The 17,702-nt window shown below is 36.3% G+C and overlaps 1 protein-coding gene across 5 annotated transcripts in view; it reads right to left on the reverse strand.

Annotated features, from left to right (window-relative positions):
- Nucleotides 1–17,702, reverse strand: part of ADGRB3 (adhesion G protein-coupled receptor B3) — a 721,030-nt gene that overhangs the window by 387,491 nt on the left and 315,837 nt on the right. For all 5 annotated transcript variants that reach the window (XM_053904766.1, XM_019417654.2, XM_019417653.2 and 2 more), the window contains 2 exons: nucleotides 15,363–15,527; nucleotides 14,750–14,914 (listed from right to left, as the gene is read on the reverse strand). In XM_053904766.1, the coding sequence (XP_053760741.1) occupies nucleotides 14,750–14,914; nucleotides 15,363–15,527 (330 nt within the window). The remainder of the gene's footprint in view (nucleotides 1–14,749; nucleotides 14,915–15,362; nucleotides 15,528–17,702) is intronic.

Genomic DNA, 17,702 nt, shown 5'->3' on the forward strand with positions numbered 1-17,702 from the left:
GATGCCTGCTTTCTGAGCTAAAGAACTGGATATTAAGTGGAACTATTTATTCCCTAGTATCTTCTACCTTTAATCCAATTTTCATGCCACATTAACAAAGTAATCTCCAAAATGAAGCTTAATCCCATAACTTGCTGCTTAAAACCTTTCCATGGTTCTCCAGTACTGACAGGATAAAGATAACTATGCTTTCTGTGATAAAAAAAAAAAACAAAACAAAAAAAAAAAAAAAACGAAAAAACAAAACAACCCTTCTAGCAAGCTCTAAGTTAGCATTTCAGTTATCGTTCATATTTATTCTCCTATGCATCAGCCACACAGAATTAACTGTCATCTTCCAAATATTCTACACCAGGTCACATTCTCCTGTGTTTCTGTAAATGTCAACCAAAACTACTACAGAAATATGAAAAAGAGGAAAATCATAATAAATGTTAAAACTGACAAACTACATCATGCATAGTTTATTACATAACTGAATTCTGTGTAAAACAACTAGTCTATTTTTAATAAAGATATAGCAGTAACTAATCTAATAACACCATTACACTTAATTACTATTTTTTGTTCCATCTATACACCCAACTTCTGTTGATTATCTTCCTCATTAACTCTTCATTTGTAACCTTTCATTTTCACTTCACTTGTACTTTTTTTCTGTTTTTCAATGTTTTGAACTCCAATTTTCTTTAGTTCCATCGATGAAATTTGAAATACATTTCATAAAATGGGGTGCGATAGCATTCAGGCTTTCTTTCTGATTTAATCTTGACACAAACCAATGAAGAAGCAATCTACACCCTAGACTTCTTCATCCCCCTGTTGTGGTTTCAGAAAGTTTTTCTTTTCTATTGTTTCTTTTCTATTGTTATTCTGCCAAAAATTAGCCTCCTTCCCTTAGCCCTTCCCCCACGGTCTTCTGTGTGGTCAGAAACTCTGGTAATTGCAAGCGTTAACCACTAGATGGCAGGGGTGGGCCAATAGGGTGAAATGTTTACTGGACTCGCAGCTGAAACCGAAGAGGTTCAAAATTAAGGTGGGCAGAAGTAGTAACTGTCAGCTGGGGAATATGGGTCAGCGATTCATTTTTTTTTTAAAGGTATAATACTTGGGAAAAATAAAATTTCTTCTCTCCCAGGAAATACGACGTTTAGTGATAAAACAAGCCTCAGCTACAAGGCTCTTCAATCTAGCCTCTTATCTCAGCTCACACCCTCTCCACCTTCAGCCCCCCACCCCCCTCAGCTACACTGACCCCTTGGATGCTTCCTTCTCCAGTACTCCAGGAAGGCTCCTACCTCAGACCTTGTACACTTGCCCTTTCTTTCTGGATATCCCTACCTCTGCTCCCCAAATGTCTGCATGGTTTGTGTCTTCACTGCCTTTAACCTTTACTGAAATCTTACCTTCTCCGGGATTTCCTGACTCCTCTCAAACACTCTTAAACATTCCTTTGTTTTACTCTTCCCCCAAAGGCTTATTCCTTATAACTTCTATGTTTTTTCCCCTAGCTTTCTTATTTTACAGTGTTATTATTATTATTTTGTTTGCTTGTTTATTTATTTATTGCCTTCTCCTGCTAGAGTGTGTGCATCATGAAGACAATAATTTTTCTGTTTTGTTTCATTTCTAGGGCACAGAGTACTTACAAATCTCGCAAATGATAGGTAGATACCTATGAACACACACATATATTTTAAGCCAAAATTACCAAATACTTTCAAAAGATCTGTTGTTTCCATACCTCAGTAGTTAAGATGACAGAAAACGAGGATGATTCTACAAATTACTGAGGACAGTGTGTGTGTGTGTGTGTGTGTGTGTGTGTATAAGTAGACCAGCAGTAGGTAGGAATGTTCATTTAGGAAAAGTAAGAGAGGGAGTTAGCTATACAGTTTTCCTAAAAATTAGCCAAACTGGGTTTCCAGGGTGCTGGGTATTGACAAAAGTTGACTTTATAAGGTTGTGTCTGACTTGGTAAGAGTCCATGGGACCCAGTCCAGAATCCCCCAGTGTGTTCTGTATATATCCTAACTAGTTCAGAAAGAAGCTGATTAACTTTTTTTTCAACCACAGCCCTCAATTACTAATACTCATTTACTTAAGACAATCGGTATGGTCTACTTCAACCAAACCAAAAAAACCAAACCAAACAAACAAACAAACAAAATCACAGTTATTTTTAAACCTAGAAAGGTCAACAAACTTTGCTTTACTCCACCATAAATTTATAAAGCCTTGGATACACTGTGCTCCTTGTAGATGGAAACACAGTACACAAATAATAAGAAAGGAAGATGACAGATTTGAAATTTGCAGGATTTTCAGCCTTTTAGTAGTAGTGTCAAATCCCACTTCTGCTGTAAATATTCTTTTTTAATTAAAAAAAATTAATGTTTTATTTATTTTTGAGACAGAGAGACAGAGCATGAGCAGGGGAGGGGCAGAGAGAGAGGGAGGCACAGATTCCGAAGCAAGCTCCAGCCTCTGAGCTGTCAGCACAGAGCCCAACACGGGGCTCGAACCCACAAAACTGTGAGATCATGACCTGAGCCAAAGTTGGACGCTTAACCACTGAGCCACCCAGGCGCCCCTCTTTTTTAATTTTTTTAAAATATTTATATTTGAGTGACAGAGACAGAGTTTGAATGGGGGAGACGCAGAGAGAGAGACAGAATCTGAAGCAGGCTCTAGGCTCTCCGCTGTCAGCACACAGCCTGATGCAGGGCTTGAACACACAAACGGTGAGATCATGATCTGAGCTGAAGTCAGATGCCTAACTGACTGAGTCTCCCAGGTGCCCCTGCTTTAAATATTTTCTCAAAGGTGATTTGGCATTCTTGGAAGATGGCATCTTTAAAAAGTTTAGTTCAGAAAATAGGTGTATTTATGGTCATACCAAGAGCAAAACAGCCTAGGTATTAATAAAAATTTATTTTCTTCCATCTTAGGTTTATGAAGCCCCCAGTAGTAGGAAAATTTCTGAACTCTCCTCAGTGCCCATTATGGAATTCATTAATTCTACAGATATTTACTGAACACTCATAATGTCCCAATCCCCTTGTAAAATACCGCACATAAAAAGAATGAACAAGAATAGCCAGGGTCTCTCAACTCCCAAGATGGTGAGGGAGATAATAAGTGGAGAAATTATAATACAGCAGGATGTCCACTATGATCTGAGAAGTTCTGGCTCCTCTAGGAGTACTATGGGGGAGAGTATGTCGGTGGAAGACTTCCAGAAGCGATGTCCAAGTTGAAGTGTAAAGGATAAGTAAGAGTTGGCCAATGAGGAAAGGAAAAGTGTGCCTTGGGAACCACAGGTCAGAAGACCCAGGGGGCAAGGAGAACCTTGTTGTATCCAGCATTTCAGAATGGCTAGAGTATAAAGTTGGGGATGAGTAGAAGTGAGTAATTACTAGAGGGAGAGGGGTGACAAATAATAAGATAAACTAGGAGTTTGAACTTAAGGGCAAGGCGTTTGTTATTGTGTTCTGGTGAATGCTATACATGCAGTTTGGGGAATGGACTGAAGGAAGGTGAGACTGAAGGCAGGAGGGCCTGTGACAACCTAAACGCAATAATCAGGGAAGCGGTGTGGCATCACAGGAAATGGCAACTGGAAGTAGGTGGATTCAAAAATCCATCTAAGATGTAGGATGGTCTCAGCAACATGGCTGGGTGTAGGAGGCGAGGAAGTAAGAGAAATGAAAGATGAAACTCAGGTCTCCAGGAAGAGTACCTGCTGTGCTACAGCGTCAGTTAGAGCACACGAGGAAGACAGGGCTTGGGAGAGAAGATGCTGAAAACAGTTCTGACTTTGAGATATCTGAGCACATTTGATATTGTCACAAAGGCATTTGGTGTATGAAACCAAAGTTCAGGAGAAAAAACATAAGCGAAAGAGAGAGATTTGTGTTAAGTTTTGTTTTCCTGTTTAATGCTACCTATGCATATTTTGTGAATTATACATAGGGGTACCTGGGTGACTCGGCTGGTTAAGCTTAAGCATCTGACTCTTGATTTCGGCTCAGGTCATGATCTTGCGGTTCATGGGATCAAACCTGCAAGTGCGGAGCCTGCTTGGGATTTTCTCCCTCTCTCTCTGCCCCTCCCCTGCTCGCTCTCTCTCTCTCTCTCTCTCTCTCTCTGTGTTTCAAAATAAATAAATAAACATGTTTTTTAGAACAGAAAATACATAATTAGTACACATAACTCTCTGTGCTCAAAATAAAAACATTATTGTAGGGCCATATGAAGGATTCTTGTTTTTTATGCCTTAGCAAAATGGAACAGCAACTCTGTTCATCAGCTGAAAGATCCCACCGCCTGCTATGACTAGTGCAAAGATATACAAACCCATTTGTAAGATACAACTGTACTTGAAGTCACAAGTATGTAGTTAGCATGCTGTCTTAAAACAAGGTAGCAATTACCTAGTGATTAGCTGTTAATCTGTCTATTCAAACTGATTTTCTGTCTCTTAAAAATAGCAAAATTATACAGGGCTTAAATCAATTTGATGTGGAAAATTAGTTTTCACCCCTATGCTAGAATTTAAGCATTAAAGAGAAATTGATTCTACACTGTAGAGTTGGCATGCAGGGGGAAAAAAAGAAAGAAAGAAAAGAAAAAGAAAAAACATGTACTACACATGACCCCAATTTCAAATTTCACTTGATGGCAATTCGTTAATTCTTATGTTTTGGGAATTCCCCATGCTGGGGATGCAGAGGTGAATGAGATAGATCCGGTCCCTGTGCTCACACAGTTTACAGCTCTCATTTCAGCAAGGGAACCCACTCAAGTGAAGAATTCATGGTGCTGCTAAGGTCTGAGGGAAAAAGAAAGGCGTTTATCAAATGTGTTTTGTAATAGCATTCCTCACACAGAAATGGTTTTTATCAGTGTCGAGTTGAAAGAACATACAATTACAACAGCAATGTGTACATATCATTGTGACTTAGGCACTCTTCTAAGTGCATTACATTTTTAATTCATTTCATTCTCATCATAAGAATGAGTTAGATAAACTTATTACTCTCTTTTTAAACGCGAGGAAACCAAGGCATAGAGAAATGACTAGGCAAGGAGGTGGTAGGTAGACCTATGTCAATCAAACAAGTCTCTCAGTCCATTCTCTGGGAATCTTACACTGTCTCCAAGCATCTGTTGTAGTGGTAAACAAGGTATTTAAATATTTTGAAAAAAGTGTATCTCTAAATCTTGAAGGTAGCAAGCTGCACACTTTATTTATTATTTTAAAGATTTTACTTTTAAGTGATCTCTAAACCCAACGTTCAACTCAAACTTACAACCTGAGATCAAGAGTTTGTCAGGCGTCCCAGCAAAGCGCAAGCTTTAAATTCACGAGCAGACAGTGCGTGTTGCACTGCCTGTTCAAGGACTAGATAGTGTTTATACATACATACCTAGGAAAAAATCTGATTAACTTAGTTTTAGTCCTCTATTTGAACTTAGTGGACAAGGTCACTCTAGTGTGAACCTGTTAACAAGATTAATAATAATAACAAAAAGATAGCTAACTTTAATTGAAAGGATTAATTCTAAGTAACTATTTACTAGCTTTAAGTGAGACAAAGTTTTATATTGGGGTACGCTCGATGTTTCCAGCTAGAGAATTGCATTTACTTGCCTTTTTATATGATCTTAGGAACTGTTGATAACGGTGGTTCATAGCTTTTTCCTGGTCGTTGCACATGTAGAAAATGAAAACATTTGGAAGCACACTAGGGTAATGGGCAAGGCTACTCTAGGCTAGGCTAGAGACTGCCTGCCACAGCCTCCTCCTGTCAGCTGCCCCGAGGCCTTAGGAATCCCTATTTGAGTATATCTGGGACCAATCCTAGCCAGACAGGTGGCTATGGGACTGCTTTGAGGAGCTCTGACCTAAAAGTATTAGCAGGGCTGAGATTGGGAGAAATTGAATAACTTGCTACAAATACACATATTTTTCTTAATTCTAACATCTCAATGATTTATTTCTAAAGAAGGAAGTCTCATGCCACAAACTCTACTATTCAAATTCTACTTAGGTAAACTAACAGAATTTTGAAAGAGTAAAATGATTATAAAAGGTAAGGCATTATGATCATAGTCATTTTGAATTTTTTATTCACATGCTTTTATACAAATTGTTGTATTTTGAATTGCATATTTTACTTTATACAAATAGTTCAGTAACAATGTTTATGATATGGAATGAAAACTTCAAAGGAGCATATGTTTAATGGCCTACATTCAACTAGGTTCAAAGCAGAGGAGGGGATTTGGGAATCTGAAAACAGATAATTCTATAGATATAGATAATATAAATAATTCATTTGTAAATGATCTGGAATTCTAGCTAAGAGATATAATAACATATATAATAATACAATATAATAATAATATATAGTAAGGGAAGCACAAAGCAAGTCTATAGAGATTCAAAGAAGAAAGCACTCATACAATTGTAGAAGAAATAAGAATGATTAAAGAAGTAGACAACTTTTGATGGATTGGACGCCCAAGATATTCCCATGGAGTAACAGCAGGTAAAGAAGAAGGGGAACAGGGACCCTATAGGAGCCCAGGTGAATAAGTAAGAGTAAGGAGAGAATATGTGTCCCCACACCCAGGAACCAGGTACTAGATCTGTTATGTTATGTATATGTTACAACCTATAAATGAGTAGATGGTGATGACCTTGGAAAGCTAATAAACTGATAGACTGAGATACTATATTACCAGGGATTCCAATAAGCACTGAACTGGGCAAGTAATGAGTAGCCACAGCTTTTTTTTTTTTTTTTTTTTTTTAGCAAGTGAGTCACATGACTAAGGTCATGAAAAGGGGAGAATAATCAGATGAACTTGTGTGGAAGAGTTTAGAAAAGGTGATTGTTGTAGTAATATGGGTAATGGAGAAAGAGGGCCTGGAATGCTATTTAATAATTCTAATTACCTATAGCATTGTATCATTTCATACTTGACACAATCCCCTGAGACACATATCATTAGCCCCATCTTACATATGAGGACACTGAGGCCCAAAGCCAGATTTTGACTCCCCTGCCAGGGCACTTTATCCACAATGTTCCTTCCTACTAGTAGGCAGTGTCCAGGGAAACAGAAAGCAGGCCCACTGAGGAAAGATTTGATGGAGATGGAATCCATCACTAGGAAAGGTAAGAATTAGAAATTACTTTAGATGAGGGGTGCCTGGGTGGCTCAGTTGCTTTAGCATCTGACTCTTGATTTCAGTGCAGGTCATGATCTCGTGATTCATGGGTTTGAGCCCCACAGCAGGCTCCTCACTCTCAGTGTGGAGCCTGCTTGGTATTCTCTCCCCTTCTCTCTCTGCCCCTCCCCCATCACTCTCAAAATAAATAAATAAACTTACAAAAAAGTACTTCAGATGACAAGAAGGATTTGGTGGTCAGACAAAAACGTTCTCCTGCTGACACGGAGAATGATTTGATACCCCAATTGGAAAGGTCTGTCAGGTATTTGCAATAAATTAGGCATAGAGATGCAAATTTGTGGGTGCTTCTCACAAGTGATAGCTGAAGAGAGAGAGCAACCAAAGAGCACCAGGAGCATGATCGATGATCGATCGTAGGGTCATTCCCAAATCAGGACATATAAGGAGTGGATGAGAAATGTCAAGGACTAATTAAGGTTCAGTGTCTTAGTAAACATTGAACCCAAAGAGCAGTTTTACTAATTGCTTGAATTTTATTAATCTACAAATAATTAAGTGGTTCCTAATATACATTTATTTTTACTATAAAAACAATGTGGGATGAAAGGAAGAAACAAAAACATAGTAAAAAGTGTTGCTTAAAATTTCTGTTTCAGTTTGAGAATGATCAACATATTGCCAGATAGTCCTAAATTGGACAACGTAGGAGAATATAGGATTACAGTAAATTGCTTTTTAGGTTTCTACCGTGACAGAAGCTATGAGAGTTTTCCCAAAGTCTCATCTGATGAGCAACCTGATAAGACAGATTATGACAATAATTTTCTCCATAGCAACAGGTTTGAATAATGGATACATGGTACTATCTGGTATACACATTGATTATTTTAGACCCCAGTGGTTCTTTTTTAATTCTGCCTATAAAATTTAGCTGATTTGTTGCAGAACTGCAGACTGGAGTAGGTAATAAAACCCATGTTTTTCAGGAGGATTGGATACTTTCTTAGATATTTATTAAGCAATAGGTGATCTCTCTCGCCTATGGAGTATCTTCAAGTTCTAATTTATTTCCCTGCTTTTTAGAATGTATCTGAGGTGACTTGGCAAGAAAAAATAGAACACTGAGATGAAAGAAGTCAATACTTAGTGCCACCTACTGTCAACACTGAACTCAGTGGTTTTTTTTAGGTAAGAGAACACTTGGGTGCAACTTTGCTGTGTCCAAAAATCTTCTGTGCAGACATTTGCCTTAAATGTTGGAAACTGAACAGGTATTAATATAATTCCTTATAGGATATACACATAGCATTTGGTAGAAAATAATAAAAATTCTAATGGAGTAGGGGTGTTAAATAGTGTTAAATACACTGTTAGTGATTACCCTTGTGGTTTGGAATGAAAAGGGAGAGTAGGTGCCAATTCGTATGTGAATATTTCAATACAGAGAAGTATATATTTTTTCTCTTTAGAAATGTAAATTTTACCTCACATATTTGGGTTTCTAATCATGATTACGTTTAGCTTTAAAAATGCGGTGGTCCACACAATGTAGAAGGCTAACTTGTTAAACTTGTCGCTAACAGAGATAAATGTGGTGATAGTGATTGATCCAACACTCCTCCAAACTGGAACTGAGTAAAGAATAAGTCAATGTGAGCCAAGACCTCGTCCTGCTCTCTGATACTTGTCCCCCACCCCACATACTATATACCTGTGCATATATTATGTAGTAGCTAATAACCTTGAAGGATAAGAGGCAGTGAAAATGAACTCCTGGGGCACCTGGGTGGCTCAGTCGGTTGAGCGTCCGACTTCGGCTCAGGTCATGATCTCACAGTTTGTGGGTTCGAGCCCCGCATCAGGCTCTGTGCTGACAGCTTGCTCAGAGCCTGGAACCTGCTTCAGATTCTGTGTCTCCTTCTCTCTCTGCCCCTCCCCCACTCACGCTTTGTCTCATTCTGTTTCTCAAAAATAAATAAATGTAAAAAAATAAAATAAAAACATTAAAGAAAATGAACTTCTGCACAGGAAGAGAGCTGCTGGGATGGCAGCATTACAGATCTGTGTCCTGGAAGTGCACAGCTTTATAGCAAATGTGTTCAAACAACTTTATATCAAGTTGTTTCTTCTGCTCTCCATGAAACAGGAACAATAGCAATTGGAGAACTGAAAGTCAAAAAATGACTAAATCATCCTTTTTTGTCCACAGTGATTAGTTAATAGCCCTATTTTTTAAGTGACAACTATAAAGAGATCTTATTTTGGTTGAACAATGAGTCGGCTAGGGAGATTTGAAATGGATTGCCTGTATTAATTGATTACAGGAACCATCCCCTCATCATTTAGGAAGTGATATAAACAAAATAAAATTCTATAGTCTTGTTCAAGAGATATCTCAATTTTGACCAGTGTAGCTGAGGCAGAGGACTGTTTTCCACTTTATGGTAATTTTATCATCTAATATATATATATATATTTATTTATTTATTTATTTATTTATATTTATTCACTTATTTTTGCTACAGGCAGTGTTTGGGTAATCTGCAAAGGGTAATCTGCAGTATCATCGATATCACTTGAGAGTTTGTTAGAAATGCAGATTCACAGGCCCATATTATACCTACTGAATCTGATTCTCTGGGAGTTTGGCTTAGGAAACTGTGTTTTGTTTTTAATATTATCTTTTTAATGTTTATTTATTTTTGAGACAGAGACAGAGACAGACGAATTGGGAAGGGGCATAAAGAGAAGGAGACAAAGAATCTGAAGCAGGCTTCAGGTTCTGAGCTGTCAGCACAGAGCTCAATGTGGGGCTTGAACCCAGAAACTGCGAGATCATGACCTGAACCAAAGTCAGCTGCTTAACCGACTGAGTCACCCAGGAACCCAGGAATCTGTGTTTTAACAAGCTCTCTGGATGATACTTAGATCTGCTAAAATTTGAAAACACAAGATTGGATAATGAGGAGAGGCACTCAAAGAAGTCAGGAAGCTTAGAGTAAGCAAACTTTGTGATTCCTTTTTCCCACCAAAGCTGAATTAAAAGAAAATCACTTAGAAAGCAAATGAAAGTCTCTCTTGTCTCTAGAGAAGACATAATCCCATTGGACAGCAATGTAACAAAGATAAGGAACAATCGTTTGCAGAATGGCATTTCTCCTAAGTGGGGAGGGGGCTTATAGTTACGGTATTACAGGGCGTAATTTTTTTTAATGTTTATTTATTTTTGACAGAGAGAGAGAGAGAGAGAGACAGAGCATGAGCGGGGGAGGGGCAGAGAGAGAGGGAGACACAGAATCCAAAGCAGGCTCCAGGCTCTGAGCTGTCAGCACAGAGCCCAACGCAGGGCTCCAACTCACAGACTGCGAGATCATGACCTTAGCCGAAGTCGGATGCTCAAAGGACTGAGCCACCCAGGCGGGGGCATAAATTCTAATACGAATGCATTACAATGTTCAATACAAGTTTGGGATTACAAACATTACTGTTGATTTCCTTTGGTATGAATACTTAGAGTTAAATATCACAATAATTGCTACATCTCTGATCTAAGTTATTAGACCACAGTACATAAATGTACTGTGTACATATTTCCCAAGTTTTTCTCAGCACATTCAACCTATGGGCTTCACTCATCACTTGCAGACAAAACACTGGTAACTCCAAAAAAGAGCATTTTATTAAATTATTAATTTAATAAATTAATTATTTTATATTAATTAATATTTATTTATTAAATTTTAATTTTAATTAATATTTATATATTAAGTTAATAAATAAATTTATTAAATTTATACAAATTAAGTATAACTTCTACCTGTGAATGGTAGATCCCAACTAGCATTACCCTTAATGACTAAAGAATAATAGATCTAAGAACTGGACCTAGAAATAGCCATCCCCTCCCCTGGGAAGGGAGCAAGGAGGTCCCCAGGAAGCCTGAAAGTTTACATAGGCCAATCCACCAGTAACATCAGTAACATCTGCCTTCGGAATGATATTAACCAGAAATATCGGAAATATTGGGGAAAAACACAAAAGCTAAAAATAGTTTTCATATTGTAGCAAAAAAAATCAGAGAAGCTATTACCTTTCAACTGTTTTAACCCTCAAAGTCTGGGGATGTACAATGAGATTAAGATCAATGAAATCACTAGTTGGTGAATTGGACCAATTTAAAAATTAACCAACTTAATTGTCACTCTGTATCTACTCTATTCCTCAGCTAACAGTATTTAAAATATACATATGTAATTTTTTCATCCCTCTAAGTCTCTTTCCTTATGAAGACAAAAAACATTATCTTATTTTTGGTAATGATGCTCTTTTTAATTTTTTTAAATTTTTTTTTGAGAGAGAGAGAGAGAGAGAGACAGGAAGGGGCAGAGAGAGAAGGAGACACAGAATCCAAAGCAGGTTACAGGTTCTGAGCTGTCAGCACAGAGCCTGACACGGGGCTCAAGCTCACAAACCATGAGATCATGACCTAAGCCAAAGTCGGATGCTTAACCTACTGAGCCACCCAGGTGCCCCGTGATGCTCTTTTTAATACGTGTATTTTATGTATTTACTAGTAAAAAAAATCGTATTCTCTTTGGGAAAATATTTTTCATTTTCCATTTTTAGTAGACATCATAACAGCTTTTGATTAAATCCAGATGATTAATCATTATTTTCATTAATTATCCAGACAAAGATGTGCGTACATTATACTTCTACTTCCTGACAACAGAGGGTCTCTTGGCAAACTTGATTAATTTGTTTTGCATCCAAATTAACTGAAGCATAAAAATAAATACTAGTAATTTCCAGCAATCTGAAGAAAAATTAAAGATAAACAGTAGGAAAAATAATAGTAGAAAAAAACACATTGTTTTACAAGAAACATTTGTTAAGGCTTTGTCATTGACAAAAAGAAAAAAAATGCCTTAGTAACGAGAAAATATGAAAGTTTTCTCAATTTATATTGTTAATATTTAATTTTGGAGCAATATAATGGTGGAAATCAGGAGTGCTTCTTATCATTTTGAATTCATATGGCCTCAAGAATTAACAAAACTAACTTTAGATCTTTTTTAAGCTCTAAAAATCCCTGCTAACAGATCATTACTCTTAGAGTCCAGTATGCTGGACACAAAAATAATGTATATTGACCATAGGGAAGCAATTGTGCAGAGTTGGAATGCCAATATAGAAATCAAATCCACTATGGAAAACTTAGTTATTTATTTACAATCCTGCTCTCTTGACAAAATAATGTGGGAATAAGGGGATTGCACATAGAACAGACAAAGGGTTCTGAAAGGAACCTTTCAGAAAGGAAATCTTCCTTTATTTTGATAAAAACACTCTATACAGATGCAGAGGTATATTTGAAATTAATAGTCATATATAATTTTTGAGGCATAACTCTGATTTGTATAAAGGTACCAGTTTAAGATATTTTCAAAATCCTGGCTCATATATTCATTTATTTTACTCCTGTACAACCACTAATTTGTGAATTAGTTAGCTGATTTCAATACTTCATTTTAATTAGAAAACATTATTGCGGCACCTAGGTGGCTCAGTCAGTTGACCTGGGATCTCGGCTCACTTCACGATCTCACGGTTCATGGGTTTGAGCCACAGGTCAGACTTTGCACTGACAGCATATTCTCTCTCTCTCTGCCCCTCTCTGCCCTCAAAAACAAATAAACATTAAAAAAAATTTCTTTAAGAAAACATTATTTATACACTTGGAGGGAATTTCAAGAGATTTCAAATTACATTATTGAAAAGAGTAAAATGAAAATGCTAAGGTTAATACCATATACGTGTGTGTGTGCACATATACACACATATATATAAAATACAAAATACTATAATTTTATACAATAATTTTTCAACCTGCCTTAAATCATGAAGCCAGCAGACAAACCTAGTGTATAAGGTATACTATCTTTTTTGTAAATAGATATGTAAAATGTTTTTCAAACAGCAGGTGGCAATCTTTGTAAATGTGATTGCAGCAACATCATTTTTAACTGTACATATGCAGGTGAAAGACGCTTTTAAATGGCCGGTTAAGGTCCTTAACATATTCACAATAGTTTAGATAACTTCAAATATTAAAAGGGTCTTATTTAATCATGTCTTACTGTTCTAATGAAATTTCTTTTTGGGCAAATAAGTGTTTTGTTTAATGTTTCTTAATTCTTATGGAGCACAGGTGGAATTTCACATTACTAATCTTGTGTAGGTATCCTCAATAAAATTCTACTTGCTGGTTATCACTTATCATTCTGAATTCAGGTGGTCTTAAGAATTAACAAAGATAATTTTAGATCTTTTCTAAGCTCTAAAAAAATCCTACTGACATATTGTTACTCTTAGAGCCCAGTTTCTATTGGTATTAGTGTTGAACTGTGAGAAGTCTTTAGAATTCTAACTATGGAGAAAAACAAAGCTTTGACTCATGAATATCTCTTAGAATGCCTTGTTTGTTTGTTTTTTCCCCAAACTGATGCAGTCACATTTGGAAATCCATTGCTTTCTGAACTGAAAAGGAACCTTAAACAGCTGTACTCTCCACACCTATTGGAACTAGATAGCCAGAGAGATAAGCTAGCTTGCCCACAAGGCATTACTAGCAGTAAGTGCCTCTAATAGGGTCTTCAAATTCTTTTAAGTTTTCAGCACTTCCTTTATATACAGCTATGAAACTTAAAAATTTCATCGTATCATCTTTTTAGTATGTTTACAGTAATTTTGTCTATGGTATCATTCTAAAATCCTAATTTTCAATTAGTTATTGAATCCTCAGTATGTCAATAATATTTTATGTAATGTATGCACAATTAGGAAGGAGTCTTTGTTGTAAAATAGTCTATTAAAATATATGATCAGTAATCTGGGCAATTGTTGACTTTTCATTTTTTTCTATCTTTATATGTAAAATCCTTTAATATAGTAACATTTCCATTCTTTCACCACTAATTAAGACCTTATGTTTTCATTTTAAAATGCATTCCTCCTAGCAGAAAATGGGACAACCAGGGCAAGTTAGTGGGGATGCCCAAAGTCCTACATGGGGATGGATTAACAGAGAAATTTAAAAGTTTCTGAATTTCAAACATCATCTCTTTATTTTCTCACTCAGCTATCTAACACTTATGTCTTTCTACTTCTATCATAAATAATCTAAGGCAACTGGTTTTGTGTTCTCAGTCAACAAATACTTCAAGAACACAGTGAAAAATATAGTACCCCAAACTAATTTAAATCCTATCTAGCCATGTTATTGTTCAATTGGGCTTCCTTTGTATAATCGCATTTTTCAATGTGATATTACAGCAAATAATTAAAAAACTCATGGAGGCAACAGTCTATGACACATAAACAGAGGAAACCTCATACATACATTACAGAAACAAGTAAATTGCCACTTATCATTAGCAATCCTTCAATCGAGCAATTATTGCCCTTAATGACAATATTTTTAATCCTTTTTTTTTAAGGTAACAAAATATTTCCATTGGGATAAACTCAGTTCATTCTCACCAGGACATCGTTGCTCACTGCATCTTCTCACTTCTTCACCTGTTCCTTCACATTGCTGTCCTGTTATTGCTGCACCCTGACAAGTCCTTATTCGCCTTTCCCAGCCGCCATCACAGGACTTGGAACATCCGCTCCAATGACCCCACTGATTCCACTGACCATTGGCTGAAAGAAATGTGTCATGGTCAACGGCAGTAGCCTACTGAAACTGTTTTAAGAATTTTGAAATCTGAGGACCATTACTGTCTGTTCATTTTTTATTAAGCTACCACAACAAACAAGCTGTATTCAAATATTTGGCTTGCTAGTCAAATATAGAGCACTGTGATTAACATAAGTTTATATAAATTTGTCAGAATCTTCAAATGGGCATTGAAACTTGTAAAAAGGACAAGTTCAGTGATAAACTTCATCAACTTAATTTGTATTTAATCTAAGAATCTCCAGAATTTTGTTGCTTTATGAGTATGGCATACAGTAGAATTAGCTCTGGTACAAGTGGCATCATTTACCAGAAATACATAATCATCTCATTGTCCCATGATTGTCTGGCACGGTCCTGCCACATTTTATAAATGGCAGACATTCTTTAAATGTAGTGATCAGGCCTCACCTGTACACTCAGGGTTATAGCACTCTCTGCTTTCTGCCCATGGCCCTCTGCATTCAGAGCCCCCATGAGCTGCTGCAGTACACTGCCGGCTTCTCTGCTGGGTCCCATTCGAGCATGTCACTGAGCACTGACTCCATGAACTCCACTCTTGCCACTGCCCATCAACTGCCAAAGCAGAAAGAGAGACAGTGTAAGGAGATGGTCCAATAGAGAGAGCTGTCCAGAAAGTATAAATTAAAATTAACCTTGGAGATGAATCTCAACCAGGAAACTCTAAGTGAATACAATGGAAAGTCACATTGGCATTAGATTTTATTATTACCCCCCTAAACTATTATTACCTTACTTTCTCATTTCTATTTCCTTTTATGTATCCAGTTTCTCTTTTGAGCCACTATTGCTTCAAAAATATTTATTGATTACTCAACAATGAGAGATCTCGAGCTAGGAGATGAGTACACAGAACAGTGAATAAAATAAATCCTGACCAATCAATAACTCATAGAGCTCATGTTTTAAAGAAGGAATGAAACAACTAACTAAAAGCTAAATAAATTAATTAATTTATTTATAGCATTGTCTCAAAGGATAATTTCAAGACACTGTAAGAGTTTGCAGGGCCTGAGGAGTCTTATTTGACAAAGTGAAGTTTCAGGCAAGCCTTGAAGAATGAGAAATAACATGACAGATGTTACGAGAAATAGGGAAATAAAAGAATAGGAATCCTACCCTCAAAAAATTTGTAATTTAGTAGAAGAATCACATTATGCACACGAATACATAAATAAAAGGTTAAAAGCAGTAACATCTTAACATGGCACATAAAGTAAATTATCACATCTACTTAGGGATAATTATGTTAGATTGATATGGTGAGATCTGGATAATTCAGACAAAGGAGACAGCACCCACAAAGGCATAATCCTATAGACCATAAAATACAAGTGAGCAAAGGAATCAGGCAAAAATATTTATCCAATTTAGAATGCATAAACTAGAATATAAGTATTATAAACGCACTGGTATATGACTGTCTGCTTTTTTCTCCATATCATTCCATGGTTCTTAGTTTCATTGCAGTGAGAGAGAATTCACCATAAATCCAGAACTCCAACATAAGATAATACTGCGGTGAAAACTCATCCACCCATCCAAACAAACAAAAAAGACTGGCAGAATATGAGTAAGTATTGTCAACCTAATTTCAGGCCTTGCAGGTAGCTATTAAAAAAGAAGATTATTTAATAGGTATCTACCTGTACTTAATAAACCCCTTGTGAGATTAAAAATCATGAAATACCAATTTAATCATCCCATTCATGTAATTTTAGCCTTTCACTTCATTAAAAGTATCTGATACAATCCTACTGGCTATGTAGTCCATTTGCCAGACAAAAAAAGAAAAGGCTAGTGAATCAATGGAATGTTATAAGTTACCCATTTCCTATTTTGGCTTTAAAGATGAGTGCATTTCTCACTTCAGAAGTTTGCTTTTCAAAGATAGTATCTCTTGAGCTTGCATTATGAGCTCTCACTATACCAGGCATTCCTAGAAGAGTTTACAAAAATAAGATTTGTATCTGCACCTTATCATCTTTTGGGAAAAGAATGTACAGGTATTCAAATTTGTGACAATATTCAGAAAGCAACACATAAACAAAGACAAATTAGAGGATTTCAACCTGACTGAAAGCTGAGTGACCAGAATAAAGGAGTATGTGATGTCCTTGAGAATTCTGGTTTGAGGTAAACTTGTAGTTATCTTTATTTTTTAAATGAATGTAACAGTTACAGACTCACTGGCAAAGAAGAGAGGATAAGTCTTTCCAGTTAAGAAGATGTGGAGTCAGGTATGAGCAAATCAAAGGTGGAAATCAGAGAGAAGATAATTTGGCAGGGTGTTGTACTATCGGTGAGGAATAAGAAAAGACCTTACTGAGATTAGGAAAAATGAGAATATTTGTGAAGTGTTTTGCTCAATAGGATTTTCCTAAAAGAAGACTTTGCACCACCATCAGTAAATAAATAAATAAATAAATAAATAAATAAATAAAGTAAGTAAGTAAGTAAGTAAGTAAGTAAATAAAAACATTTTAAATTCATACATTTGTAGTATTAGTCATTCAGTCCTTTCTGCCAATGTACACATTCTGTTTTGGTTGAAGTTCAAGAATGGGTTAACATTAAACTTTTGAGGGACTTTTTGAGGTTCAACACAACCAAACACATCAACAAAACATATATTTTAGATAGGTACAGTTTTGCTCATAAAGTTAGTTACAGAAAAGAAATAGCAATGAAACTGAAGTCATAAAAAGTGGATGTTTTCACACTGAAAAC

This window comes from Panthera pardus, unplaced genomic scaffold (assembly GCF_024362965.1).
Source record: "Panthera pardus isolate Hobbes unplaced genomic scaffold, ASM2436296v1 HiC_scaffold_17, whole genome shotgun sequence".
Lineage (NCBI taxonomy): Eukaryota > Metazoa > Chordata > Mammalia > Carnivora > Felidae > Panthera > Panthera pardus.